The sequence below is a fragment of the Nerophis ophidion genome, linkage group LG10 (genome assembly GCF_033978795.1).
Source record: "Nerophis ophidion isolate RoL-2023_Sa linkage group LG10, RoL_Noph_v1.0, whole genome shotgun sequence".
Classification (NCBI taxonomy): domain Eukaryota; kingdom Metazoa; phylum Chordata; class Actinopteri; order Syngnathiformes; family Syngnathidae; genus Nerophis; species Nerophis ophidion.
Window position 1 is genome coordinate 53523244 of NC_084620.1, and position 25063 is coordinate 53548306.

Genomic DNA, 25063 nt, shown 5'->3' on the forward strand with positions numbered 1-25063 from the left:
GAAAAACCTAGTATCGCAAGGGACCAATCGCCTTATTGTCTTTGATGAGACATTTGCACGAATGGGGGCCGACGGTCAACCTGATTATGTGATATTATGGCACGAGGGGATATTTGGAAGATTGGCCCAGGGCGTTGCAAGCAGCTTCACTAAATGTATTGTTCTTGATTCTTCCCCTTGCATACTCTTTTGGGCAGATAACTGTGGAGGTCAAAATAAAAACTGGACGCTGTACACGGCTCTTGCCCAATGTGCAAACGCAGAATGGGGCCCGCCTGAGATTGTGATAAAATATCTGGAGAAAGGACACACGTTCATGAGAGCAGATGCAATCCATGGCTCAATCGGCAAGAAAATGAAAGCTCAAGAAAACATCTATACGTTTGGTGACTTTGTAGATCTTTGTAAGACTGCATCAAGATAGATTGGTTTTCCTTTGTTTTCTCAAAATCAGCTAGAAGTGAGTTACTAGGTTTTGCCTTTGGACAGGAGAGCCTGTTTTCACGTCCGCTTTCCCACAATATAAACAGTGTGTCTGCCCAATGACGTAACTGTAGAATGATCGAGGGCGAGTTCTTGGTTTCTAATGTGGGTTTATTGTCAGGCAGGTTCATTAGCGTCCTCCCAGCGCGGTAACAACACACAACAACAGCAGTCACGTGTTCGTCTACTGTAAAGCAGTTCGTCTGCCGTAAACAGCAATGTTGTGACACTCTTAAACAGGACAATACTGCCACCTACTGTAGTGAAGTGAATTATATTTATTTAGCGCTTTTCTCTAGTGACTCAAAGCGCTTTACATAGTGAAACCCAATGTCCAAGCTACATTTTTAAACCAGTGTGGGTGGCACTGGGAGCAGGCGGGCAAAGTGTCCTGCCCAAGGACACAACGGCAGCGACTAGGATGGCGGAAGCGGGAATCGAACCCGCAACCCTCAAGTTGCTGACACGGCCGCTCTACCAACCGAGCTATACCTGTACATGCATATGGTTAGAAAAATAGTGACGAGAAAAGAACAAGGGTGGACAATACAACCCTTAACTCAACAATGCGTAGATGAGTGTTGTGTGTGTATACAGTATGTGTATCAATCATCAATCAATGTTTACATATATAGCCCTAAATCACTAGTGTCTCAAAGGGCTGCACAAACCACTACGACATCCTCGGTAGGCCCACATAAGGGCAAGGAAAACTCACACCCAGTGGGACTATGATGACTATGAGAACCTTGGAGAGGAGGAAAGCAATGGATGTCGAGCGGGTCTAACATGATACTGTGAAAGTTCAATCCATAATGTAAATAAATGAACACTGAAATTCAGGTATTTCTTATATATATATATATATATACAGTATATCATTTAAAAAAAAATATATATATATATATATATGAAATACTTGACTTGGTTAATTCTAGTTGTAAATATACTCCTCCCCTCTTAACCCCCACCTCCCGAAGTCGGAGGTCTCAAGGTTGGCAAGTATTCTCTCCGCCTTCCCGTGACGTTCAAAACAATTAATGGGTTCATTTTCGTCCTGCGGCAGGAAAGCGATGAGGACGACGAGGCATCGCGGTCGGGGAGCGAGGCCACCAGCTCGGAACCGCGTGACGACCTGACGGACGCCTCTTCTGTGGAGGCGCCCGGCAGCCGCCCACGCCGATCCTCGGCGCCACGCCAGACTGAGCGGTCAGCTGTTGATGAAGATGTCGCCGGCCGGGAGGCGACGGAGGGACGCCGCAGGTCAGCTCGTCGGCTCCTCAGCAAGTATCAGCCCATCAAAGGAGACGACGTGCAGGTGAGATTGTAGCAGAATGAAAAAGTCATCAAGTCTTTGGTTGACAAGCATGAGGATTGTCACGCTCAGGAGGAGGAGCTGCTTCTGGACAAAAACCCTCTGGAGTGGAGCGTCCAGGAAGTGGTCCTCTTCATCAGTTCTACGGACTGTGCCTCGCTCGCCAGCATCTTCCAGGATCAGGCGAGTCTTCATTCCTTGTGTTGGCTCTGTCCACAACTGTGTTCATTCCTTGTGTCGGCTCCGTCCACAAGTGTGTTCATTCCTTGTGTCAGCTCCGTCCACAAGTGTGTTCATTCCTTGTGTCGGCTCCGTCCACAGGTGTGTTCATTATTTGTGTCGGCTCCGTCCACAACTGGGTTCATTAGTTGTGTCGGCTCCGTCCACAACTGTGTTCATTCCTTGTGTCGGCTCTGTCCACAACTGTGTTCATTCCTTGTGTCGGCTCCGTCCACAAGTGTGTTCATTAGTTGTGTCGGCTCCGTCCACAACTGTGTTAATTAGTTGTGTCGGCTCCGTCCACAACTGTGTTCATTCCTTGTGTCGGCTCCGTCCCCGACTGTGTTCATTCCTTGTGTCAGCTCCGTCCACAACTGTGTTCATTCCTTGTGTCGGCTCCGTCCACAACTGTGTTCATTAGTTGTGTCGGCTCTGCCCACAACTGTGTTTATACCTTGTGTCGGCTCCGTCCACAACTGTGTTCATTAGTTATGTCGGATCCCTCCACAACTGCATTCATTCTTTGTGTCGGCTCCGTCCACAACTGTGTTCGTTCATTAGTTGTGTCGGCTCCGTCCACAACTGTGTTCATTAGTTGTGTCGGCTCCGTCCAGAACTGTGTTCATTAGTTGTGTCGGCTCCGTCCAGAACTGTGTTCATTAGTTGTGTCGGCTCCGTCCACAAGTGTGTTCATTAGTTGTGTCGGCTCCGTCCACAACTGTGTTCATTCCTTGTGTCGGCTCCGTCCCCGACTGTGTTCATTCCTTGTGTCTGCTCCGTCCACGACTGTGTTCATTCCTTGTGTCTGCTCCGTCCACGACTGTGTTCATTCCTTGTGTCGGCTCCGTCCACAACTGTGTTCATTCCTTGTGTCGGCTCCGTCCACAACTGTGTTCATTAGTTGTGTCGGCTCTGTCCACAACTGTGTTTATACCTTGCGTTGGCTCTGCCCACAACTGTGTTCATTAGTTATGTCGGATCCCTCCACAACTGCGTTCATTCTTTGTGTCGGCTCCGTCCACAACTGTTTATCCCTTGTGTCGGCTCCGTCCACAAGTGTGTTTGTTCCTTGTGTCAGCTCCGTCCACAACTGTGTTCACTAGTTGTGTCTGCCCCATCCACAACTGTGTTCATTCCTTGTGTCAGCTCCATCCACAACTGTGTTCATTAGTTGTGTCTGCTCCGTCCACAACTGTGTTCATTCCTTGTGTCAGCTCCATCCACAACTGTGTTCATTAGTTGTGTAGGCTCCGTCCACAACTGTGTTCATTCCTTGTGTCGGCTCTGTCCACAACTGTGTTCATTAATTGTCGGCTTCATCCACAACTGTGTTCATTAGTTGTGTCTGCTCCGTCCACAACTGTGTTCATTCCTTGTGTCAGCTCCATCCACAACTGTGTTCATTAGTTGTGTAGGCTCCGTCCACAACTGTGTTCATTAGTTGTGTCTGCTCCGTCCACAACTGTGTTCTTTCCTTGTGTCGGTTCCGTCCGCAAGTGTGTTCATTAATTGTCGGCTTCGTCCACGACTGTGTTCATTCCTTGTGTCGGCTTCGTCCACAACTGTGTTCATTAATTGTCGGCTTCGTACACAACTGTGTTCATTCCTTGTGTCTGCTCCGTCCACAACTGTGTTCATTCCTTGTGTCGGCTCCGTCCACAACTGTGTTTATACGTTGTGTCGGCTCTGCCCACAGCTGTGTTCATTAGTTATGTCGGATCCCTCCACAACTGCGTTCATTCTTTGTGTCTACCCCATCCACAACTATGTTCATTAGTTGTGTTGGCTCCGTCCACAACTGTGTTCATTAGTTGTGTCGGCTCTGTCCACAAGTGTGTTCATTAGTTGTGTCGGCTCTGTCCACAACTGTGTTCATTCGTTGTGTCGGCTCCGTCCACAACTGTGTTCATTCGTTGTGTCGACTTTGTCCACAAGTGTGTTCATTAGTTGTGTCGGCTCCGTCCACAACGGTGTTCATTAGTTGTGTCGGCTCCGTCCACAAGTGTGTTCATTAGTCGTGTCGGCTCTGTCCACAAGTGTGTTCATTAGTCGTGTCGGCTCTGTCCACAACTGTGTTCATTAGTGGTGTCGGCTCCGTCCACAACTGTGTTCATTAGTTGTGTCGGCTCCGTCCACAACTGGGTTCTTTCCTTGTGTCGGCTCCGTCCACAACTGTGTTCATTAGCTGTCGACTCCGTCCACAAGTGTGTTCATTAGTTGTGTAGGCTCCGTCGGCAACTGTGTTCATTAGTTGTCTGCTTTGGCCACAACTGTGCTCATTCCTTGTGTTGGCTCCGTCCACAACTGTGTTCATTAGTTGTCGGCTCCGTCCACAAGTGTGTTCATTAGTCGTGTCGGCTTTGTCAACAAGTGTGTTCATTAGTTGTGTCGGCTCTGTCCACAAGTATGTTCATTAGTTGTGTCCACAACTGTGTTCATTCCTTGTTGACTCCGTCCACAACTGTGTTCATTAGTTGTGTCGGCTCTGTCCACAACTGTGTTCATTCCTTGTGTCGGCGCCGTCCACAGCTGTGGTCATTCCTTGTGTCGGCGCCGTCCACAACTGTGTTCATTAGTTGTGTCGGCTCCGTCCACAACAATGTTCATTAGTTGTGTCGGCTCTCTCCACAACGGTGTTCATTATTTGTGTCGGCTCTGTCCACAACTGTGTTCATTAGTTGTGTCGGCTCCGTCCACAACTGTGTTCATTCGTTGTGTCGGCTCCGTCCACAACTGTGTTCATTCGTTGTGTCGGCGCCGTCCACAACTGTGTTCATTAGTTGTGTCGGCGCCGTCCACAACTGTGTTCATTAGTTGTGTCGGCTCCGTCCACAACAGTGTTCATTAGTTGTGTCGGCTCTGTCCACAACTGTGTTCATTAGTTGTGTCGGCTCTGTCCACAACTGTGTTCATTAGTTGTGTCGGCTCCGTCCACAACTGTGTTCATTCGTTGTGTCGGCTCCGTCCACAACTGTGTTCATTCGTTGTGTCGGCTCCGTCCACAACTGTGTTCATTCGTTGTGTCGGCTCCGTCCACAACTGTGTTCATTCGTTGTGTCGGCTCCGTCCACAACTGTGTTCATTAGTTGTGTCTGCTCCGTCCACAACTGTGTTCTTTCCTTGTGTCGGTTCCGTCCGCAAGTGTGTTCATTAATTGTCGGCTTCGTCCACGACTGTGTTCATTAATTGTGTCGGCTTCGTCCACGACTGTGTTCATTAATTGTCGGCTTCGTACACAACTGTGTTCATTCCTTGTGTCTGCTCCGTCCACAACTGTGTTCATTCCTTGTGTCGGCTCCGTCCACAACTGTGTTTATACGTTGTGTCGGCTCTGCCCACAACTGTGTTCATTAGTTATGTCGGATCCCTCCACAACTGCGTTCATTCTTTGTGTCTGCCCCATCCACAACTATGTTCATTAGTTGTGTTGGCTCCGTCCACAACTGTGTTCATTAGTTGTGTCGGCTCTGTCCACAAGTGTGTTCATTAGTTGTGTCGGCTCTGTCCACAACTGTGTTCATTCGTTGTGTCGGCTCCGTCCACAACTGTGTTCATTCGTTGTGTCGGCTCCGTCCACAACTGTGTTCATTAGTTGTGTCGGCTCCGTCCACAACTGTGTTCATTAGTTGTGTCGGCTCCGTCCACAACGGTGTTCATTAGTTGTGTCGGCTCCGTCCACAAGTGTGTTCATTAGTCGTGTCGGCTCTGTCCACAAGTGTGTTCATTAGTCGTGTCGGCTCTGTCCACAAGTGTGTTCATTTGTCGTGTCGGCTCTGTCCACAACTGTGTTCATTAGTTGTGTCGGCTCCGTCCACAACTGTGTTCATTAGTTGTGTCGGCTCCGTCCACAACTGTGTTCATTAGTTGTGTCGGCTCTGTCCACAACTGTGTTCATTAGTTGTGTCGGCTCTGTCCACAACTGTGTTCATTAGTTGTGTCGGCTCCGTCCACAACTGTGTTCATTCGTTGTGTCGGCTCCGTCCACAACTGTGTTCATTCGTTGTGTCGGCTCCGTCCACAACTGTATTCATTCGTTGTGTCGGCTCCGTCCACAAGTGTGTTCATTAGTTGTGTCCACAACTGTGTTCATTCCTTGTTGGCTCCGTCCACAACTGTGTTCATTAGTTGTGTCGGCTCCGTCCACAACTGTGTTCATTAGTTGTGTCGGCTCCGTCCACAACAGTGTTCATTACTTGTGTCGGCTCCGTCCAGAACTGTGTTCATTCCTTGTGTTGGCTCCGTCCACAAGTGTGTTCATTAGTTGTGTCCACAACTGTGTTCATTCCTTGTTAGCTCCGTCCACAACTGTGTTCATTAGTTGTGTCGGCTCCGTCCACAACAGTGTTCATTACTTGTGTCGGCTCCGTCCACAACAGTGTTCATTACTTGTGTCGGCTCCGTCCAGAACTGTGTTCATTCCTTGTGTTGGCTCCGTCCACAAGTGTGTTCATTAGTTGTGTCCACAACTGTGTTCATTCCTTGTTAGCTCCGTCCACAACTGTGTTCATTAGTTGTGTCGGCTCCGTCCACAACAGTGTTCATTACTTGTGTCGGCTCCGTCCACAACTGTGTTCATTCGTTGTGTCGGCTCCGTCCACAAGTGTGTTCATTAGTTGTGTCCACAACTGTGTTAATTCCTTGTTGGCTCCGTCCACAACTGTGTTCATTAGTTGTGTCGGCTCCGTCCACAACAGTGTTCATTACTTGTGTCGGCTCCGTCCACAATTGTGTTCATTCCTTGTGTCGGCTCCGTCCACAACAGTGTTCATTAGCTATCGGCTCCGTCCACGACTGTGTTCATTAGTTGTGTCAGCTCCCTCCACAACTGTGTTCATTAGTTGTGTCGGCTCTGTCCACAACTTTGTTCATTAGTTGTGTCGGCTCTGTCCACAACTGTGTTCATTAGTTGTGTCGGCTCCGTCCACAACTGTGTTCATTCCTTGTGTCGGCTCCGTCCACAACTGTGTTCATTCGTTGTGCCGGCTCCGTCCACAAGTGTGTTCATTCGTTGTGTCGGCTCCGTCCACAAGTGTGTTCATTAGTTGTGTCCACAACTGTGTTCATTGCTTGTTGGCTCCGTCCACAACTGTGTTCATTACTTGTGTCGGCTCCGTCCACATCAGTGTTCATTACCTGTCGGCTCCGTCCACGACTGTGCTCATTCCTTGTGTCTGTTCCATCCACAACAGAGTTGTGTCGGCTCTGTCCACAACTGTGTTCATTAGTTGTGTCGGCTCCATCCACAAGTGTGTTCATTAGTTGTGTCGGCTCTGTCCACAAGTGTATTCATTAGTTGTCAACAAGTGTGTTCATTAGTTGTGTCGGCTATGTCCACAACTGTGTTCATTAGTTGTCGGCTCTGTCCACAACTGTGTTCTTTAGTTGTGTCTGCTCCGTCCACAACTGTGTTCATTAGTTGTGTCGGCTCCGTCCACAACTGGGTTCTTTCCTTGTGTCGGCTCCGTCCACAACTGGGTTCTTTCCTTGTGTCGGCTCCGTCCACAACTGTGTTCATTAGCTGTCGACTCCGTCCACAAGTGTGTTCATTAGTTGTGTAGGCTCCGTCGGCAACTGTGTTCATTAGTTGTCTGCTTTGGCCACAACTGTGCTCATTCCTTGTGTTGGCTCCGTCCACAACTGTGTTCATTAGTTGTCGGCTCCGTCCACAAGTGTGTTCATTAGTCGTGTCGGCTTTGTCAACAAGTGTGTTCATTAGTTGTGTTGGCTCTGTCCACAATTGTGTTCATTAGTTGTGTCCACAACTGGGTTCATTCCTTATTGGCTCCGTCCACAACTGTGTTCATTCCTTGTGTCGGCTCCGTCCACAACTGTGTTCATTAGTTGTGTCGGCTCTGTCCACAAGTATGTTCATTAGTTGTGTCCACAACTGTGTTCATTCCTTGTTGACTCCGTCCACAACTGTGTTCATTAGTTGTGTCGGCTCTGTCCACAACTGTGTTCATTCCTTGTGTCGGCGCCGTCCACAGCTGTGGTCCTTCCTTGTGTCGGCGCCGTCCACAACTGTGTTCATTAGTTGTGTCGGCTCCGTCCACAACAATGTTCATTAGTTGTGTCGGCTCTCTCCACAACGGTGTTCATTATTTGTGTCGGCTCCGTCCACAACTGGGTTCATTAGTTGTGTCGGCTCTGTCCACAAGTGTGTTCATTACTTGTGTCGGCTCTGTCCACAAGTGTGTTCATTAGTTGTGTCGGCTCTGTCCACAAGTGTGTTCATTAGTTGTCGGCTCCGTCCAAAACTCTGTTCATTAGTTGTGTCGGCTCCGTCCACAACTGTGTTCATTCGTTGTGTCGGCTCCGTCCACAACTGTGTTCATTAGTTGTGTCGGCGCTGTCCACAACTGTGTTCATTCCTTGTTGGCTCCGTCCACAACTGTGTTTGTGGGCAGAGCAGACACAAGGTACAACTGTGTTCATTAGTTATGTCAGCTCCGTCCACAACTGTGTTCATTCCTTGTGTCGGCTCAGTCCACAATTGTGTTCATTCCTTTTGTCGGCTCAGTCCAAAACTGTGTTCATTCCTTGTGGCGGTTCCATCCACAACTGTGTTCATTAGTTGTCGGCTCCGTCCACAACTGTGTTCATTCCTTGTGTCGGCTCCGTCCACAACTGTGTTCATTCTTTGTGTCGGCTCTGTCCACAACTGTGTTTATACCTTGTGTCGGCTCCGTCCACAACTGTGTTCATTCTTTGTGTCGGCTCTGCCCACCACTGTGTTTATTCCTTGTGTCTGATCAGTCCACAACTGTGTTCATTAGTTGTGTCAGCTATCCACAACTGTGTTCATTCCTTGTGAAGGCTTTGTCCACAACAGTGTTCGTTCTTAGTCCACAACTGTGTTCATTCCTTGTGTCGGCTCCGTCCACAAGTGTGTTCATTAGTTGTGTTGTCTCCGTCCATAAGTGTGTTAATTTTTTGTGTCTGCTGCGTCCATAAGTGTTCATTAGTTGCGTTGGCACTGTCGCCGAGTGTCCATTAGTTGTCAGCTCTGTCCACAACTGTGTTCATTAGTGTTCGGCTCTGTCCACAGCTGTGTTCATTAGTTGTCCACTCTGTCCATAAGTGTGTTCATTAGTTGTGTTGGCTCTGTCCTCAAGTGTCCATTAGTTGTCAGCTCCGTCCACAACTGTTTTCATTCCTTGTGTCTGCTCCGTCCACAATTGTGTTCATTAGTTGTGTAGGATCCATCCATAAGTGTGTGGCCTCACACTGTGTGCCGTTGCAGGACATCGATGGTCAGGCCATGCTGCTGCTGACTCTGCCCACCGTGCAGGAGTGCATGGAGCTGAAGCTGGGCCCCGCCATCAAGCTGTGCCACCACATCGAGCGAGTCAAGCTGGCCTTCTACAGGCAGTACGCCAACTGACCCGCCCCCCTGGCCCCGCCCCCTGGCCCCTTGGCGCACACAGCGTCCCTACTCTCTCAGGAAGTTGGCAGATGTTTTCCCAAGCTGCAACAGAAAGAAGAACAAAAGCATTTTCTCCGAGTGACTTTTAGCGTGATGCTACCATGTTAGCGTGATGCTACCATGTTAGCATGATGCTACCACGCCCTCAGCAGCAGCAACTGAGTTGCACCTTTTTTTCCCAGCGTGCGGTGATGTGGTCGAGGAGCACGGCAGCATTTAGTGGAAACACCATGGCCTCATCTTTAATATATTTGAAATATTTATTTCCAAGCTCACTTGTTCTCAAATCTGACTTTTATCTCTTCTTAAACTTAATAATTTATTTTACAGGCGGCCAGCATGTGCACGCTCTTCTGCTCTTTCAGAAACTCCCAACTGCTGTTTTTGTGTTCATCTATGCAAATGTCTGAATGTTTTTGATAAGCAAGAAAATACATTTCTATCCAGGGAGTTGTCTTCTTCATCGCTTCTACGGACTGTGCCTCGCCCGCTAGCATCTTCCAGGGGCAGGCCAGTCTTCAATCCTTGTGTAGGCTCCGTCCTCAACTGTGTTCGTTAGTTGTGTCGGCTCTGTCCACTACTGTGTTCACTAGTTGTCGGCTCCGTCCACTAGTGTTCATTAGTTGTGTAGGCTCCGTCCACAACTGTGTCCATTAGTTGTGTAGGCTCCGTCCACAACTGTGTTCACTAGTTGTGTAGGCTCTGTCCACAACTGTGTTCATTTCTTGTGTTGGCTCCGTCCACAACTGTGTTCATTAGTTGTCGGCTCCGTCCACAACTGTGTTCATTGGTTGTGTCTGCTCCGTCCACAAGTGTGTTCATTAGTTGTGTAGGCCTTGTCCACAACTGTGTTCATTAGTTGTGTAGGCCTTGTCCACAACTGTGTTCATTCCTTGTGTAGGCTCCGTCCACAACTGTGTTCATTCGTTGTGTCGGCCCCGTCCACAGGTGTGTTCATTAGTTTTGTCAGCTCCGTCCACAACTGTGTTCATTCCTTGTGTCAGCTCCATCCACAAGTGTGTTCGTTCCTTGTGTCTGCTCCGTCCACAAGTGTGTTTGTTCCTTGCGTCTGCTTCATCCACATCTGCGTTCATTCCTTGTGTTGGCTCCGTCCTCAAGTGTGTTCATTAGTTGTGTCGGCTCCGTCCTCAAGTGTGTTCATTAGTTGTCGGCTCCGTCCTCAAGTGTGTTCATTAGTTGTGTCGGCTCCGTCCACAACTGTGTTCATTCCTTGTGTCGGCTCCGTCCACAACTGTGTTCATTGGTTGTGTAGGCTCCGTCCACAACTGTGTTCATTAGTTGTGTCGGCTCCGTCCACAACTGTGTTCATTCCTTGTGTCGGCTCCGTCCACAACTGTGTTCATTAGTTGTGTAGGCTCCGTCGACAACTGTGTTCATTAGTTATGTCGGCTCCGTCCACAACTGTGTTCATTAGTTGTGTCGGTTCCGTCCACAACTGTGTTCATTCCTTGTGTCGGCTCCGTCCACAACTGTGTTCATTAGTTGTCGACTCCGTCCACAAGTGTGTTCATTAGTTATGTCGGCTCCGTCCACAACTGTGTTCATTAGTTGTGTCGGCTCCGTCCACAACTGTGTTCATTCCTTGTGTCGGCTCCGCCCACAACTGTGTTCATTAGTTGTCGACTCCGTCCACAAGTGTGTTCATTAGTTGTGTAGGCTCCGTCGACAACTGTGTTCATTAGTTATGTCGGCTCCGTCCACAACTGTGTTCATTTCTTGTGTCGGCTCCGTCCGCAACTGTGTTCATTCCTTGTGTCAGCTCCGTCCGCAACTGTGTTCATTCCTTGTCGGCTCCGTCCGCAACTGTGTTCATTCCTTGTGTCGGCTCCGTCCGCAACTGTGTTCATTCCTTGTGTCGGCTCCGTCCACAACTGTGTTGTTTTCTTGCGTAGGCTCCGTCCACAACTGTGTTCCTTAGTTGTCGGCTCCTTCCACAAGTGTTTTTCTTCCTTGTGTCGGCTCCATCCACAACTGTGTTCATTAGTTGCGTCTGCTCCAACAACAACTGTGTTCATTCCTTGTGTCGGCGCCGTCCACAACTGTGTTCATTCCTTGTGTCGGCTCTGTCCACAAGTTTGTTCATTCCTTGTGTCGGCTCTGTCCACAAGTGTGTTCATTAGTTCTGTCGGCTCTGTCCACAACTGTGTCCTTTAGTTGTGTAGGCCCCGTCCACAAGTGTGTTCATTAGTTGTGTAGGCCCGTCTACAACTGTGTTCGTTCCTTGTGTCGGCTCCGTCCACAACTGTGTACTCTGTTCATTCCTTGTGTCTGCTTCATCCACAACTGTGTTCATTAGTTGTGTTGGCTCCGTCCACAACTGTGTTCTTTTCTTGTGTTGGCTCCGTCCACAACTGTGTTCATTAGTTGTAGCAAGAAAATTAATTTCTATTCATTTTGTATGCTGTTGAATTCTTGTTAGATCTTCTTTTTAAATGAGACACTAGCATGGAGTTGTTGCCTGGCAACCTCATCAGACATCAACTCGCCAATCACCGCCTGTGGCCCAAACAACTTTTATTGGTAGTGAGCTAGACAAGTTTCAGCAGGTTTACTTTTTAATTTGTTTTCATTTTTACCCGCAGATTAAATTTTTATTGGCTAATAACCACAGCCAAGTGTGTAGCTTAGTAGCATTCGGCTGATAGCTGAATATTTACACTAATATAGACTGACCATGTGTACTCTTTTTCCCCGGACATGTCCTCTTTTGCCGGGGTGTCCGGGCGGGGTTTCTTAAATGCCTCAAATGTCCGGCATTTTGAGTTTGGGTTGCGTGTATTTTCTATGTACGTTCAGGGTTTAGAAGGGGTTAATAACAAAATAAATTGTGAAGGTGTGCGCACGCAGCAGCATTCCTGAGGGAGGGGCAGAGACAGAGAGCGAGATAAACGAGGATGAGTCGCCAGGCTCTGATTTTTAGCGATAGATTTATTAGATTTAATTGTTTATTATTTATAGCAGGGGAGTCAAAGGTGTGCCCTGGAGGCCATTTGCGGCCCACAGTTAATGTTTAAAGGCCCATGGCTTATTCTAAAAATACTGTTAAAATAAACAAAAACTTAACAAAAGTGAAATAAAAAAGCTTACAGGTGAAACGTAATTTAAAAATAGTTGCAATGTTTATTCAATCAATCAATCAATCAATCAATGTTTATTTATACAGCCCTAAATCACAAGTGTCTCAAAGGGCTGCAAAAACCACAACGACATCCTCGGAAGAATCCACATAAGGGCAAGGAAAACTCACCCAGTGGGACGTCGGTGACAATGATGACTACAAGAACCTAGGAGAGGACCACATGTGTGGGCAACCCCCCCCATTAGTTGTGTCGGCTCTGTCCACAACTGTGTTCATTAGTTGTGATGGCTCCGTCCACGACTGTGTTCATTACTTGTGTCGGCTCTATCCCCAACTGTGTTCATTAGTTGTGATGGCTCCGTCCACAACTGTGTTCATTCCTTGTGGCGACTCCGTCCACAACTGTGTTCATTCCTTGTGGCGACTCCGTCCACAACTGTGTTCATTCCTTGTGGCGACTCCGTCCACAACTGTGTTCATTAGTTGTGTAGGCTCCGTCGACAACTGTGTTCATTGGTTATGTCGGCTCCGTCCACAACTGTGTTCATTACTTGTGTCGGCTCTATCCCCAACTGTGTTCATTTCTTGCGTAGGCTCCGTCCACAACTGTGTTCCTTAGTTGTGTCGGCTCCTTCCACAAGTGTTTTTGTTCCTTGTGTCGGCTCCGTCCACAACTGTGTTCATTAGTTGCGTCGGCACCATCCACAACTGTGTTCATTAGTTGCGTCTGCTCCATCCACAACTGTGTTCATTCCTTGTGTCGGCTCTGTCCACAAGTGTGTTCATTAGTTGTGTAGGCCTCGTCCGCAACTGTGTTCATTCCTTGTGTCGGCTCCGTCCACAAGTGTGTTCATTAGTTGCGTCTGCTCCATCCACAACTGTGTTCATTCCTTGTGTCGGCTCTGTCCACAAGTGTGTTCATTAGTTGTGTAGGCCTCGTCCGCAACTGTGTTCATTCCTTGTGTCGGCTCTGTCCACAAGTGTGTTCTTTAGTTGTCGGCTCCGTCCACAAGTGTGTACATTAGTTGTCGGCTTCGTCCACAACTGTGTTCATTCCTTGTGTCTGCTCCGTCCACAACTGTGTTCATTAGTTGTCGGCTTCGTCCACAACCGTGTTCATTCCTTGTGTCCGCTCCGTCCACAACTGTGTTCTTTAGTTGTCGGCTCCGTTCACAAGTGTGTTCATTCCTTGTGTCGGCTCAGTCCACAAGTGTGTTCATTCCTTGTGATGGCTCCATCCACAACTGTGTTTATTCCTTGTGGGGACTCCATCCAACACTGTATTCATTAGTTGTGTCGGCTCCGTCCACAACTGTGTTCATTAGTTGTGTCGGCTCCGTCCACAACTGTGTTCATTTCTTGTGTTGGCTCCGTCCACAAGTGTGTTCATTTCTTGTGTCTGCTCCGTCCACAACTGTTCATTTCTTGTGTCGGTTCTGTCCACAACTGTGTTCATTTCTTGTGTTGGCTCCGTCCACAACTGTGTTCATTAGCTGTCGGCTCTGTCCTTATGTGTGTTCATTCCTTGTGTCGGCTCCATCCACAACTGTGTTCATTCCTTGTGTCCGCTCCGTCCACAACTGTGTTCATTAATTGACGGCTTCGTTCACAAGTGTGTTCATTCCTTGTGTTGGCTCAGTCCACAAGTGTGTTCATTCCTTGTGATGGCTCCATCCACAACTGTGTTCATTAGTTGTCGGCTCCGTCCACAACTATGTTCGTTTCTTGTGTTGGCTCCGTCCACAACTGTGTTCATTTCTTGTGTTGGTTCCATTCGCAACTGCGTTCATTTCTTGTGTTGGCTCCGTCCACAACTGTGTTTATTTCTTGTGTTCGCTCCGTCCACAACTGTGTTTGTTCATTTGTGTCTGCTCTGTCCACAACTGTGTTCATTAGTTGTCGGCTCTGTCCTTATGTGTGTTCATTCCTTGTGTCGGCCCCATCCACAACTGTGTTCATTCCTTGTGTGGGCTCTGTCCACAACTGTGTTCATTAGTTGTGTCGGCTCCATCCACAACTGTAATCATTCCTTGTGTCGGCTCCGTCCACAACTGTGTTCATTCTTTCTCGGCTCCGTCCACAACTGTGTTCATTCCTTGTGTCGGCTCTGTCCACAAGTGTTCATTAGTTGTGTTGGCTCCGTCCATATATGTGTTCATTAGTTGTGTCTGCTCCGTCCACAACTGTGTTCATTAGTTGTGTAGGCTGCGTCGACAACTGTGTTCATTTCTTGTGTCGGCTCCGTCCGCAACTGTGTTCATTCCTTGTGTCGGCTCCGTCCACAACTGTGTTCTTTTCTTGCGTAGGCTCCGTCCACAACGGTGTTCCTTAGTTGTGTCGGCTCCTTCCACAAGTGTTTTTGTTCCTTGTGTCGGCTCTGTCCACAACTGTGTTCATTAGTTGCGTCTGCTCTATCCACAACTGTGTACTCTGTTCATTCCTTGTGTCGGCTCCATCCACAACTGTGTTCATTCCTTGTGTCCGCTCCGTCCACAACTGTGTTCATTTCTTGTGTCGGCTCCGTCCGCAACTGTGTTCATTCCTTGTGTCGGCTCCGTCCACAACTGTGTTCTTTTCTTGCGTAGGCTCCGTCCACAACGGTGTTCCTTAGTTGTGTCGGCTCCTTCCACAAGTGTTTTTGTTCCTTGTGTCGGCTCTGTCCACAACTGTGTTCATTAGTTGCGTCTGCTCTATCCACAACTGTGTACTCTGTTCATTCCTTGTGTCGGCTCCATCCACAACTGTGTTCATTCCTTGTGTCCCCTCCGTCCACAACTGTGTTCATTAATTGACGGCTTCGTTCACAAGTGTGTTCATTCCTTGTGTTGGCTCAGTCCACAAGTGTGTTCATTCCTTGTGATGGCTCCATCCACAACTGTGTTCATTAGTTGTCGGCTCCGTCCACAACTATGTTCGTTTCTTGTGTTGGCTCCGTCCACAACTGTGTTCATTTCTTGTGTTGGTTCCGTCCGCAACTGCGTTCATTTCTTGTGTTGGCTCCGTCCACAACTGTGTTTATTTCTTGTGTTCGCTCCGTCCACAACTGTGTTCCTATCTGTCTGCTCTGTCCACAACTGTGTTCATTAGTTGTCGGCTCTGTCCTTATGTGTGTTCATTCCTTGTGTCGGCCCCATTCACAACTGTGTTCATTCCTTGTGTGGGCTCTGTCCACAACTGTGTTCATTAGTTGTGTCGGCTCCATCCACAACGGTAATCATTCCTTGTGTCAGCTCTGTCCACAACTGTGTTCATTCTTTGTCGGCTCCGTCCACAACTGTGTTCATTCCTTGTGTCGGCTCTGTCCACAAGTGTTCATTAGTTGTGTTGGCTCCGTCCATATATGTGTTCATTAGTTGTGTCAGCTCCGTCCACAACTGTGTTCATTAGTTGTGTAGGCTGCGTCGACAACTGTGTTCATTAGTTATGTCGGCTCCGTCCACAACTGTGTTCATTCCTTGTGTCGGCTCCGTCCACAACTGTGTTCTTTTCTTGCGTAGGCTCCGTCCACAACGGTGTTCCTTAGTTGTGTCGGCTCCTTCCACAAGTGTTTTTGTTCCTTGTGTCGGCTCCGTCCACAACTGTGTTCATTAGTTGCGTCTGCTCTATCCACAACTGTGTACTCTGTTCATTCCTTGCGTCGGCTCCATCCACAACTGTGTTCATTTGTTGCGTCTGCTCCATCCACAACTGTGTTCATTAGTTGCGTCTGCTCCATCCACAACTGTGTTCATTCTTTGTCGGCTCCGTCCACAACTGTGTTCATTCCTTGTGTCAGCTCTGTCCACAAGTGTGTTCATTAGTTGTGTAGGCCTCGTCCGCAACTGTGTTCATTCCTTGTGTCGGCTCCGTCCACAAGTGTGTTCTTTAGTTGTCGGCTCCGTCCACAAGTGTGTTCATTAGTTGTCTGCTTCGTCCACAACTGTGTTCATTTCTTGTGTTGGCTCCGTCCACAACTGTGTTCATTAGCTGTCGGCTCTGTCCTTATGTGTGTTCATTCCTTGTGTCGGCTCCATCCACAACTGTGTTCATTCCTTGTGTCCGCTCCGTCCACAACTGTGTTCATTAATTGACGGCTTCGTTCACAAGTGTGTTCATTCCTTGTGTTGGCTCAGTCCACAAGTGTGTTCATTCCTTGTGATGGCTCCATCCACAACTGTGTTCATTAGTTGTCGGCTCCGTCCACAACTGTGTTCATTAGTTGTGTCGGCTCCGTCCGCAATTGTGTTCGTTTCTCGTGTTGGCCCCGTCCACAACTGCGTTAATTTCTTGTGTTGGCTCTGTCCACAACTGTGTTCATTAGCTGTCGGCTCTGTCCTTATGTGTGTTCATTCCTTGTGTCGGCTCCATCCACAACTGTCTTCATTCCTTGTGTCCGCTCCGTCCACAACTGTGTTCATTAATTGTCGGCTCAGTTCACAAGTGTGTTCATTCCTTGTGTTGGCTCAGTCCACAAGTGTGTTCATTCCCTGTGATGGCTCCATCCACAACTGTTTTCATTAGTTGTGTCGGCTCCATCCACAACTGTGTTCATTAGTTGTCGGCTCCGTCCACAACTGTGTTAATTTCTTGTGTCGGCTCCGTCCACAACCGTGTTCATTCCTTGTGTACGCTCCGTCCACAACTGTGTTCATTAGTTGTCGGCTCCATCCACAACAGTGTTCATTCCTTGTGTTCGCTCCGTCCACAACTGTGTTCTTTCCTTGTGGGGACTCCATCCACAACTGTGTTCTTTCCTTGTGGGGACTCCATCCACAACTGTGTTCATTTCTTGTGTTGGTTCTGTCTACGACTGTGTTCATTTCTTGTGTCGGTTCTGTCCACAACTGTGTTAATTTCTTGTGTTGGCTCCGTCCACAACCGTGTTCATTCCTTGTGTACGCTCCGTCCACAACTGTGTTCTTTCCTTGTGGGGACTCCATCCACAACTGTGTTCATTTCTTGTGTCGGTTCCGTCCACGACTGTGTTCATTTCTTGTGTCGGTTCTGTCCACAACTGTGTTCATTAGTTGTCGGCTCCATCCACAACAGTGTTCATTCCTTGTGTTCGCTCCGTCCACAACTGTGTTCTTTCCTTGTGGGGACTCCATCCACAACTGTGTTCATTTCTTGTGTCGGTTCCGTCCACGACTGTGTTCATTTCTTGTGTCGGTTCTGTCCACAACTGTGTTCATTTCTTGTGTTGGCTCTGCCCACCACTGTGTTAATTCCTTGTGTCTGATCAGTCCACAACTGTGTTCATTAGTTGTGTCAGCTATCCATAACTGTGGATAGTTGTGGACGGAGCGGAGCCGACGGATCTGTCTGCTCTGTCCATATGTGTGTTCATTCTTTGTCGGCTCCGTCCACAACTGTTTTCATTCTTTGTCGGCCCCGTCCACAACTGTGTTCATTTCTTGTGTCGGCTCAGTCCACAACTGTGTTCATTCCTTGTGATGGCTCCATCCACAACTGTGTTCATTCCTTGTGGGGACTCCATCCAACACTGTGTTCATTAGTTGTGTCGGCTCCGTCCACAACTGTGTTCATTAGTTGTGTCGGCTCCGTCCGCAATTGTGTTCGTTTCTCGTGTTGGCTCCGTCCACAACTGCGTTAATTTCTTGTGTTGGCTCTGTCCACAACTGTGTTCATTAGCTGTCGGCTCTGTCCTTATGTGTGTTCATTCCTTGTGTCGGCTCCATCCACAACTGTCTTCATTCCTTGTGTCCGCTCCGTCCACAACTGTGTTCATTAATTGTCGGCTCAGTTCACAAGTGTGTTCATTCCTTGTGTTGGCTCAGTCCACAAGTGTGTTCATTCCCTGTGATGGCTCCATCCACAACTGTTTTCATTAGTTGTGTCGGCTCCATCCACAACTGTGTTCATTAGTTGTCGGCTCCGTCCACAACTGTGTTCATTTCTTGTGTCGGCTCCGTCCACAACCGTGTTCATTCCTTGTGTACGCTCCGTCCACAACTGTGTTCATTAGTTGTCGGCTCCATCCACAACAGTGTTCATTCCTTGTGTTCGCTCCGTCCACAACTGTGTTCTTTCCTTGTGGGGACTCCATCCACAACTGTGTTCTTTCCTTGTGGGGACTCCATCCACAACTGTGTTCATTTCTTGTGTTGGTTCTGTCTACGACTGTGTTCATTTCTTGTGTCGGTTCTGTCCACAACTGTGTTAATTTCTTGTGTTGGCTCCGTCCACAACCGTGTTCATTCCTTGTGTACGCTCCGTCCACAACTGTGTTCATTAGTTGTCGGCTCCATCCACAACAGTGTTCATTCCTTGTGTTCGCTCCGTCCACAACTGTGTTCTTTCCTTGTGGGGACTCCATCCACAACTGTGTTCATTTCTTGTGTCGGTTCCGTCCACGACTGTGTTCATTTCTTGTGTCGGTTCTGTCCACAACTGTGTTCATTTCTTGTGTTGGCTCTGCCCACCACTGTGTTAATTCCTTGTGTCTGATCAGTCCACAACTGTGTTCATTAGTTGTGTCAGCTATCCACAACTGTGGATAGTTGTGGACGGAGCAGAGCCGACGGATCTGTCTGCTCTGTCCATATGTGTGTTCATTCTTTGTCGGCTCCGTCCACAACTGTTTTCATTCTTTGTCGGCCCCGTCCACAACTGTGTTCATTTCTTGTCGGTTCCGTCCACAACTGTGTTAATTTCTTGTGTCGGTTCCGTCCACAACTGCGTTCATTTCTTGTGTTGGCTCCGTCCACAACTGTGTTCATTAGCTGTCGGCTCTGTCCATAAGTGTGTTCATTAGTTGTTTGCTCCGTCCGTAAGTGTGTTCATTCCTTGTGTCTGCTCCGTCCACAAGTGTGTTCATTAGTTGTGTAGGCTCCATCCACAAGTGTGTGGCCTCACGCTGTGTGCCGTTGCAGGACATCGATGGTCAGGTCATGCTGCTGCTTATAGTTGCAATGTTTATTCAATCAATGTTCATTTATATAGCCCTAAATCACAAGTGTCTCAAAGGGCTGCAATGGATGTCGAGCGGGTCTAACATGATACTGTGAAAGTTCAGTCCACAGTGGATCAAGCACAGTTGGGAGAGTTCAGTTCAAAGCGGATTCAAGACAGCAGCGAGAGTCCCGTCCACAGGAAACCATCCCAAGCGGAGTTGGATCAGCAGCGTAAAGATGTCCCCAACCGATACACAGGCGAGCGGTCCATCCTGGGTCCCGACTCTGGACAGCCAGTACTTCATCCATGGCCATTGGACCGGACCCCCTCCACAAGGAAGGGGGGGACAGAGGAGAAAAAGAAAAGAAGCGGCAGATCAACTGGTCTAAAAATGAGGTTTATTTAAAGGCTAGAGTATACAAATTAGTTTTAAGGTGAGACTTAAATGCTTATTAAAACAAAGCTGTTTTTTTCCCTTCAAACTGTCATTACTCAAAACATGATATTGAATCAAAATAAATGTTATTATGAATTATTGACCTATTCAAAGTTCCCATTACGTCACATAAAATATTCCACTTTGAAAAAATATTTTTGGTGGAAGATTTTGCATATTTTGTGTGTTTGCCATAAAAAATCTGTTGAAATGAGGAATGGATGTGAAGGTGATGTAGACTCCAGAGATTTAAGCATTAAATATAAAATGTATGTATGCTTTGGAACACAATTATCATTTCAAGACCCAAGCAAAACACTTTTAACACTTTTATACTGAAAAAAAAATACACCTACATTTTATTAAATAAAAACATAGAAAAAAACTACCAGCAGCAGTAAAGTTTAGATCCATGAAGGAAAAAAGAAAGTGAATAAATGTTTAACTGAATATTCTCTTTTGTACTTATTTTTATTTTTATGAATTAAACGTTTATGACAACCTTTTTCCAAAACATTATAGATTGTGAGATCTAACAGGACAATCCATACGTTTTTTTTGGGGTTTTTTTCAAACTCACAAATAAGTTGACCCCATTTTTAAAATTCGTAGCGGCAACACTGCTGTCAACAGAGGATAAAAATATACTTTATTGAAATAAATATATTTAAATTTAAAAGTACAAATATGATTGGCAAACATTCACCTCGTCCCGGCCGTATATTTGTCCTCTTTCTGGGATGGTCAGCCTACACATATCTATACAATAGGAGCTGAAATAGCACGTTTGAAAAGGAAGAAGATGACAGAAGTGGATATAAAAAACTGAAACAGCATATTTGAAAAGGAACAAAGATGATAGAAGTGGACAAAAAGTTAACATTAAAGGTAAGTGAATGAAAGTTGATGTAGCCGGTTGCTAGCTAGCAACATACTTCTAGAACATTGACTTCTTATGTCTTAGTAACTGTATATTCTTTATAAATATGTTTGATTGTGTGATGGGACAACGTTTATGCTAAAGCTGGTATATGAATGAATAAATTAAGTTTATTTTGGTCATATAATCAACCATTTTGTGTGACCAGTTTAACAGTACATATTTAACTCTTGTCATTTAAGTTTTGTCATCTTCTGTTCAACTGTCATTTAACTCTCATTGTCATCTTCTATTATTTAACGTCATTAAACTCTCATTGTCATCTTCTATTATTTAACGTCATTAAACTCTCATTGTCATCTTCCATTATTTAACTCATTGTCATCTTCCTTCTATTATTTAACGTCATTAAACTCTCATTGTCATCTTCCTTCTATTATTTAACGTCATTTAACTCATTGTCATCTTCTTTCTATTATTTAACGTCATTAAACTCTCATTGTCATCTTCCTTCTATTATTTAACGTCATTTAACTCATTGTCATCTTCTATTATTTAACGTCATTAAACTCTAATTGTCATCTTCCTTCTATTATTTAACGCCATAAACTCTCATTGTCATCTTCGTTCTATTATTTAACGTCATTAAACTCTCATTGTCATCTTCCTTCTATTATTTAACGCCATAAACTCTCATTGTCATCTTCGGTCTATTATTTAACGTCATTAAACTCTCATTGTCATCTTCTATTATTTAACGCCATTAAACTCTCATTGTCATCTTCCTTCTATTATTTAACGTCATTAAACTCTCATTGTCATCTTCCTTCTATTATTTAACGTCATTTAACTCTCATTGTCATCTTCCTTCTATTATTTAACGTCATTTAACTCTCATTGTCATCTTCCTTCTATTATTTAACGTCATTTAACTCATTGTTATCTTCCTTCTATTATTTAACGTCATTTAACACTCATTGTCATCTTCCTTCTATTATTTAACGTCATTAAACTCTCATTGTCATCTTCCTTCTATTATTTAACGTCATTTAACTCATTGTTATCTTCCTTCTATTATTTAACGTCATTAACATTCATTGTCGTCTTCTTTCTATTTAACGTCATTTAACTCATTGTCATCTTCCTTCTATTAACGTCATTTAACTCTCATTGTCATCTTCCTTCTATTATTTAACGTCATTTAACTCTCATTGTCATCTTCCTTCTATTATTTAACGTCATTTAACTCATTATCTTCCTTCTATTATTTAACGTCATTTAACACTCATTGTCATCTTCTTTCTATTATTTAACGTCATTTAACTCTCATTGTCATCTTCCTTCTATTATTTAACGTCATTTAACTCATTATCTTCCTTCTATTATTTAACGTCATTTAACACTCATTGTCATCTTCTTTCTATTATTTAACGTCATTAAACTCTCATTGTCATCTTCCTTCTATTATTTAACGTCATTAAACTCTCATTGTCATCTTCCTTCTATTATTTAACGTCATTTAACTCATTGTTATCTTCTATTATTTAACGTCATTTAACACTCATTGTCATCTTCTTTCTATTATTTAACGTCATTTAACTCTCATTGTCATCTTCCTTCTATTATTTAACGTCATTTAACTCTCATTGTCATCTTCCTTCTATTATTTAACGTCATTTAACTCTCATTGTCATCTTCCTTCTATTATTTAATGTCATTTAACACTCATTGTCATCTTCCTTCTATTTAACGTCATTTAACACTCATTGTCATCTTCTTTCTATTATTTAACGTCATTAAACTCTCATTGTCATCTTCTACTATTTAACGTCATTAAACTTTCATTGTCATCTTCCTTTTATTATTTAACGTCAAACTCTCATTGTCATCTTCCTTCTATTATTTAACGTCATTAAAATCTCATTGCCATCTTCCTTCTATTATTTAACGTCATTAAACTCTCATTGTCATCTATTATTTAACGTCATTTAACTCATTGTCATCTTCCTTCTATTATTTAACGTCATTAAACTCTCATTGTCATCTTCTACTATTTAACGTCATTAAACTCTCATTGTCATCTACTATTTAACGTCATTATACTCTCATTGTCATCTTCTATTATTTAACGTCATTAAACTTTCATTGTCATCTTTTATTATTTAACGTCAAACTGTCATTGTCATCTTCCTTCTATTTAACGTCATTAAAATCTCGTCATCTTCCTTCTATTATTTAACATCATTAAAATCTCATTGTCATCTTCCTTCTATTATTTAACGTCATTAAACTCTCATTGTCATCTTCTATTATTTAATATCATTAAACTTATTGTCATCTTCCTTTTATTATATAACGTCATTAAACTCTCATTGTCATCTTCCTTCTATTATTTAACTTGTTTTGTCATTGAACCTTTATTGTTAATTCCTGCTATTATTTAACTCTTTTTGTCATTTAACTGTTATTGTCATCTTTCTATTATTTAACAATTTTTTTTATTTAACTCTTTGTTATCTTATTATTTAACTAGTTTTGTCATTTAACTCCTAATATTTAAATATTTGTGTAATTTCACTCTTTTCTTCTATTCCTGAATTGTTCTTGTCATTTTCCTGTGATCATATAACTATCTTTTTTTCCCATTTATCTCTTGTCATCTATTAACTTGTTTTCTCATTTAACTATTTTTGTCATATAACTGTTATTGTCATCTTCCTTCTATTATTTTGTCATTTAAATGTTATTGTCGTCTTTCTTCTATTATTTAATTAGTTTTGTCATTTAACTCTTGTCATCTTCCTATTATCAACTCTTTTTGTTTTCATTTAACTTTTGTACTTTTCCTTCTATTTAACTCTTTTTGTCATTTTAACTCTTATTGTCATCTTCCTTCTATTATTTATGTCTTGTCATTTAACTTATTGTCATATTCCTTCTATTGTATGACTATTTTTTTTCATGTAACTCTTATTGTCATCTTCCTATTATCATATAACTCTTCTTGTTTTCATTTAACTCTTGTAATCTTCTATTTAACTTGTTTTGTCATTTAACTCTTATTGTCATCCATCCTTTTTTCCGCTTATCCGAGGTCGGGTCGCGGGGGCAGCAGCCTAATCTTCCTTCTATTTAACTTGTTTTCTCATTTGACTATTTTTGTCATTTAACTGTTATTTTCATCTTCTATTTAACTATTTTTGTCATTTAACTCTTATTGTCATTTTCCTTCTAATATTTAATTTGTTTTGTCATTTAACTCCTATTGTCATCTCCCTATTGTATAACTCTTTTTGTTTTCATTTAACTCTTGTCATTTTCCTTCTATTATTTAACTCTTTGTCATTTAACTCTTATTGTCATCTTCTATTATTTAAGTCTTGTCATTTAACTCTTGTCATTTTCCTATTATATAACTTTTTTCATTAAACTCTTATTGTCATATTCCTTCTATTTAACTCTTTTTGTCATCTTCCTATTATCATATAACTCTTTTTGTTTTCATTTAACTCTTGTAATCTCCCTTTTATTATTTAACTTGTTTTGTCATTTAACACTTATTGTCATCCTATTATCTTATAACTCTTTTTTTCATTTTAACTCTTGCCATCTTCTATTATTTAACTTGTGTTGTCATTTAACTCTTATTTTCATCTTCCTTCTTGAATTTTTAACTCTTTTTGTCATTTAACTCTTATTGTCATCATTTAACTCTTGTCATTTTTTGTTACATGAGTAGTATTTTCATTTAACTCTTATTGTCACTTTCATTCTATTATTCAACTATTGTCATTTAACTCTTATTGTCATATTCCTTCTATTATTTAACTTGTGAGGTCCTTTATCTCTGTGTAATATTCCTTCTATTTAACTATTAATTTTTTTCATTTCACTCTTGTCACATTCCTCCTATTTAACTCTTACTGTCATCATCCTTCTATTTAACTTTTTTTGTCACATAACTATTTTGACTTGTTATATTCCTTGTATTATTGAACTATTTTTGTCATTTTACTCTTGTCATCTTCTACTATTTCACCCTTTTTGTCATTTATCTCTTATTGTCATCTACCTTCTAAAAGTTAACTTATTTTGTCATCTTCCATCCATCATTTAACTGTTATTGTCATTTTTGTCACCTAACTTATTATTGTCATTTTACTCCTATTGTCATCCAACCGTTATTATCTAACTATGACCGTCTAACTCTTCTCTCATTTTCCATCTCAGCTTGAGTGCGGAATGTGTTGCTCCCCGCCTTGAGAGACGGCAACTTTTCCATCCAGACAGCCACAGCATTAGGTACACCT

At 44.1% G+C, this 25063-nt stretch overlaps 2 protein-coding genes across 3 annotated transcripts in view; both read left to right on the top strand.

Annotated features, from left to right (window-relative positions):
* Positions 1-9893, top strand: part of sfmbt2 (Scm like with four mbt domains 2) — an 86355-nt gene extending 76462 nt beyond the window's left edge. For both annotated transcript variants that reach the window (XM_061914110.1, XM_061914111.1), the window contains 3 exons: positions 1550-1801; positions 1871-1981; positions 9261-9893. In XM_061914110.1, the coding sequence (XP_061770094.1) occupies positions 1550-1801; positions 1871-1981; positions 9261-9401 (504 nt within the window). In that variant the 3' untranslated portion in view covers positions 9402-9893. The remainder of the gene's footprint in view (positions 1-1549; positions 1802-1870; positions 1982-9260) is intronic.
* A 14602-nt stretch (positions 9894-24495) lies between these two features.
* prkcq (protein kinase C, theta) overlaps positions 24496-25063 on the top strand; it is a 111408-nt gene continuing 110840 nt past the window's right edge. The window contains exon 1 of the mRNA XM_061914119.1: positions 24496-25055. The gene's annotated coding sequence lies outside the window, so the exon portion shown is untranslated. The remainder of the gene's footprint in view (positions 25056-25063) is intronic.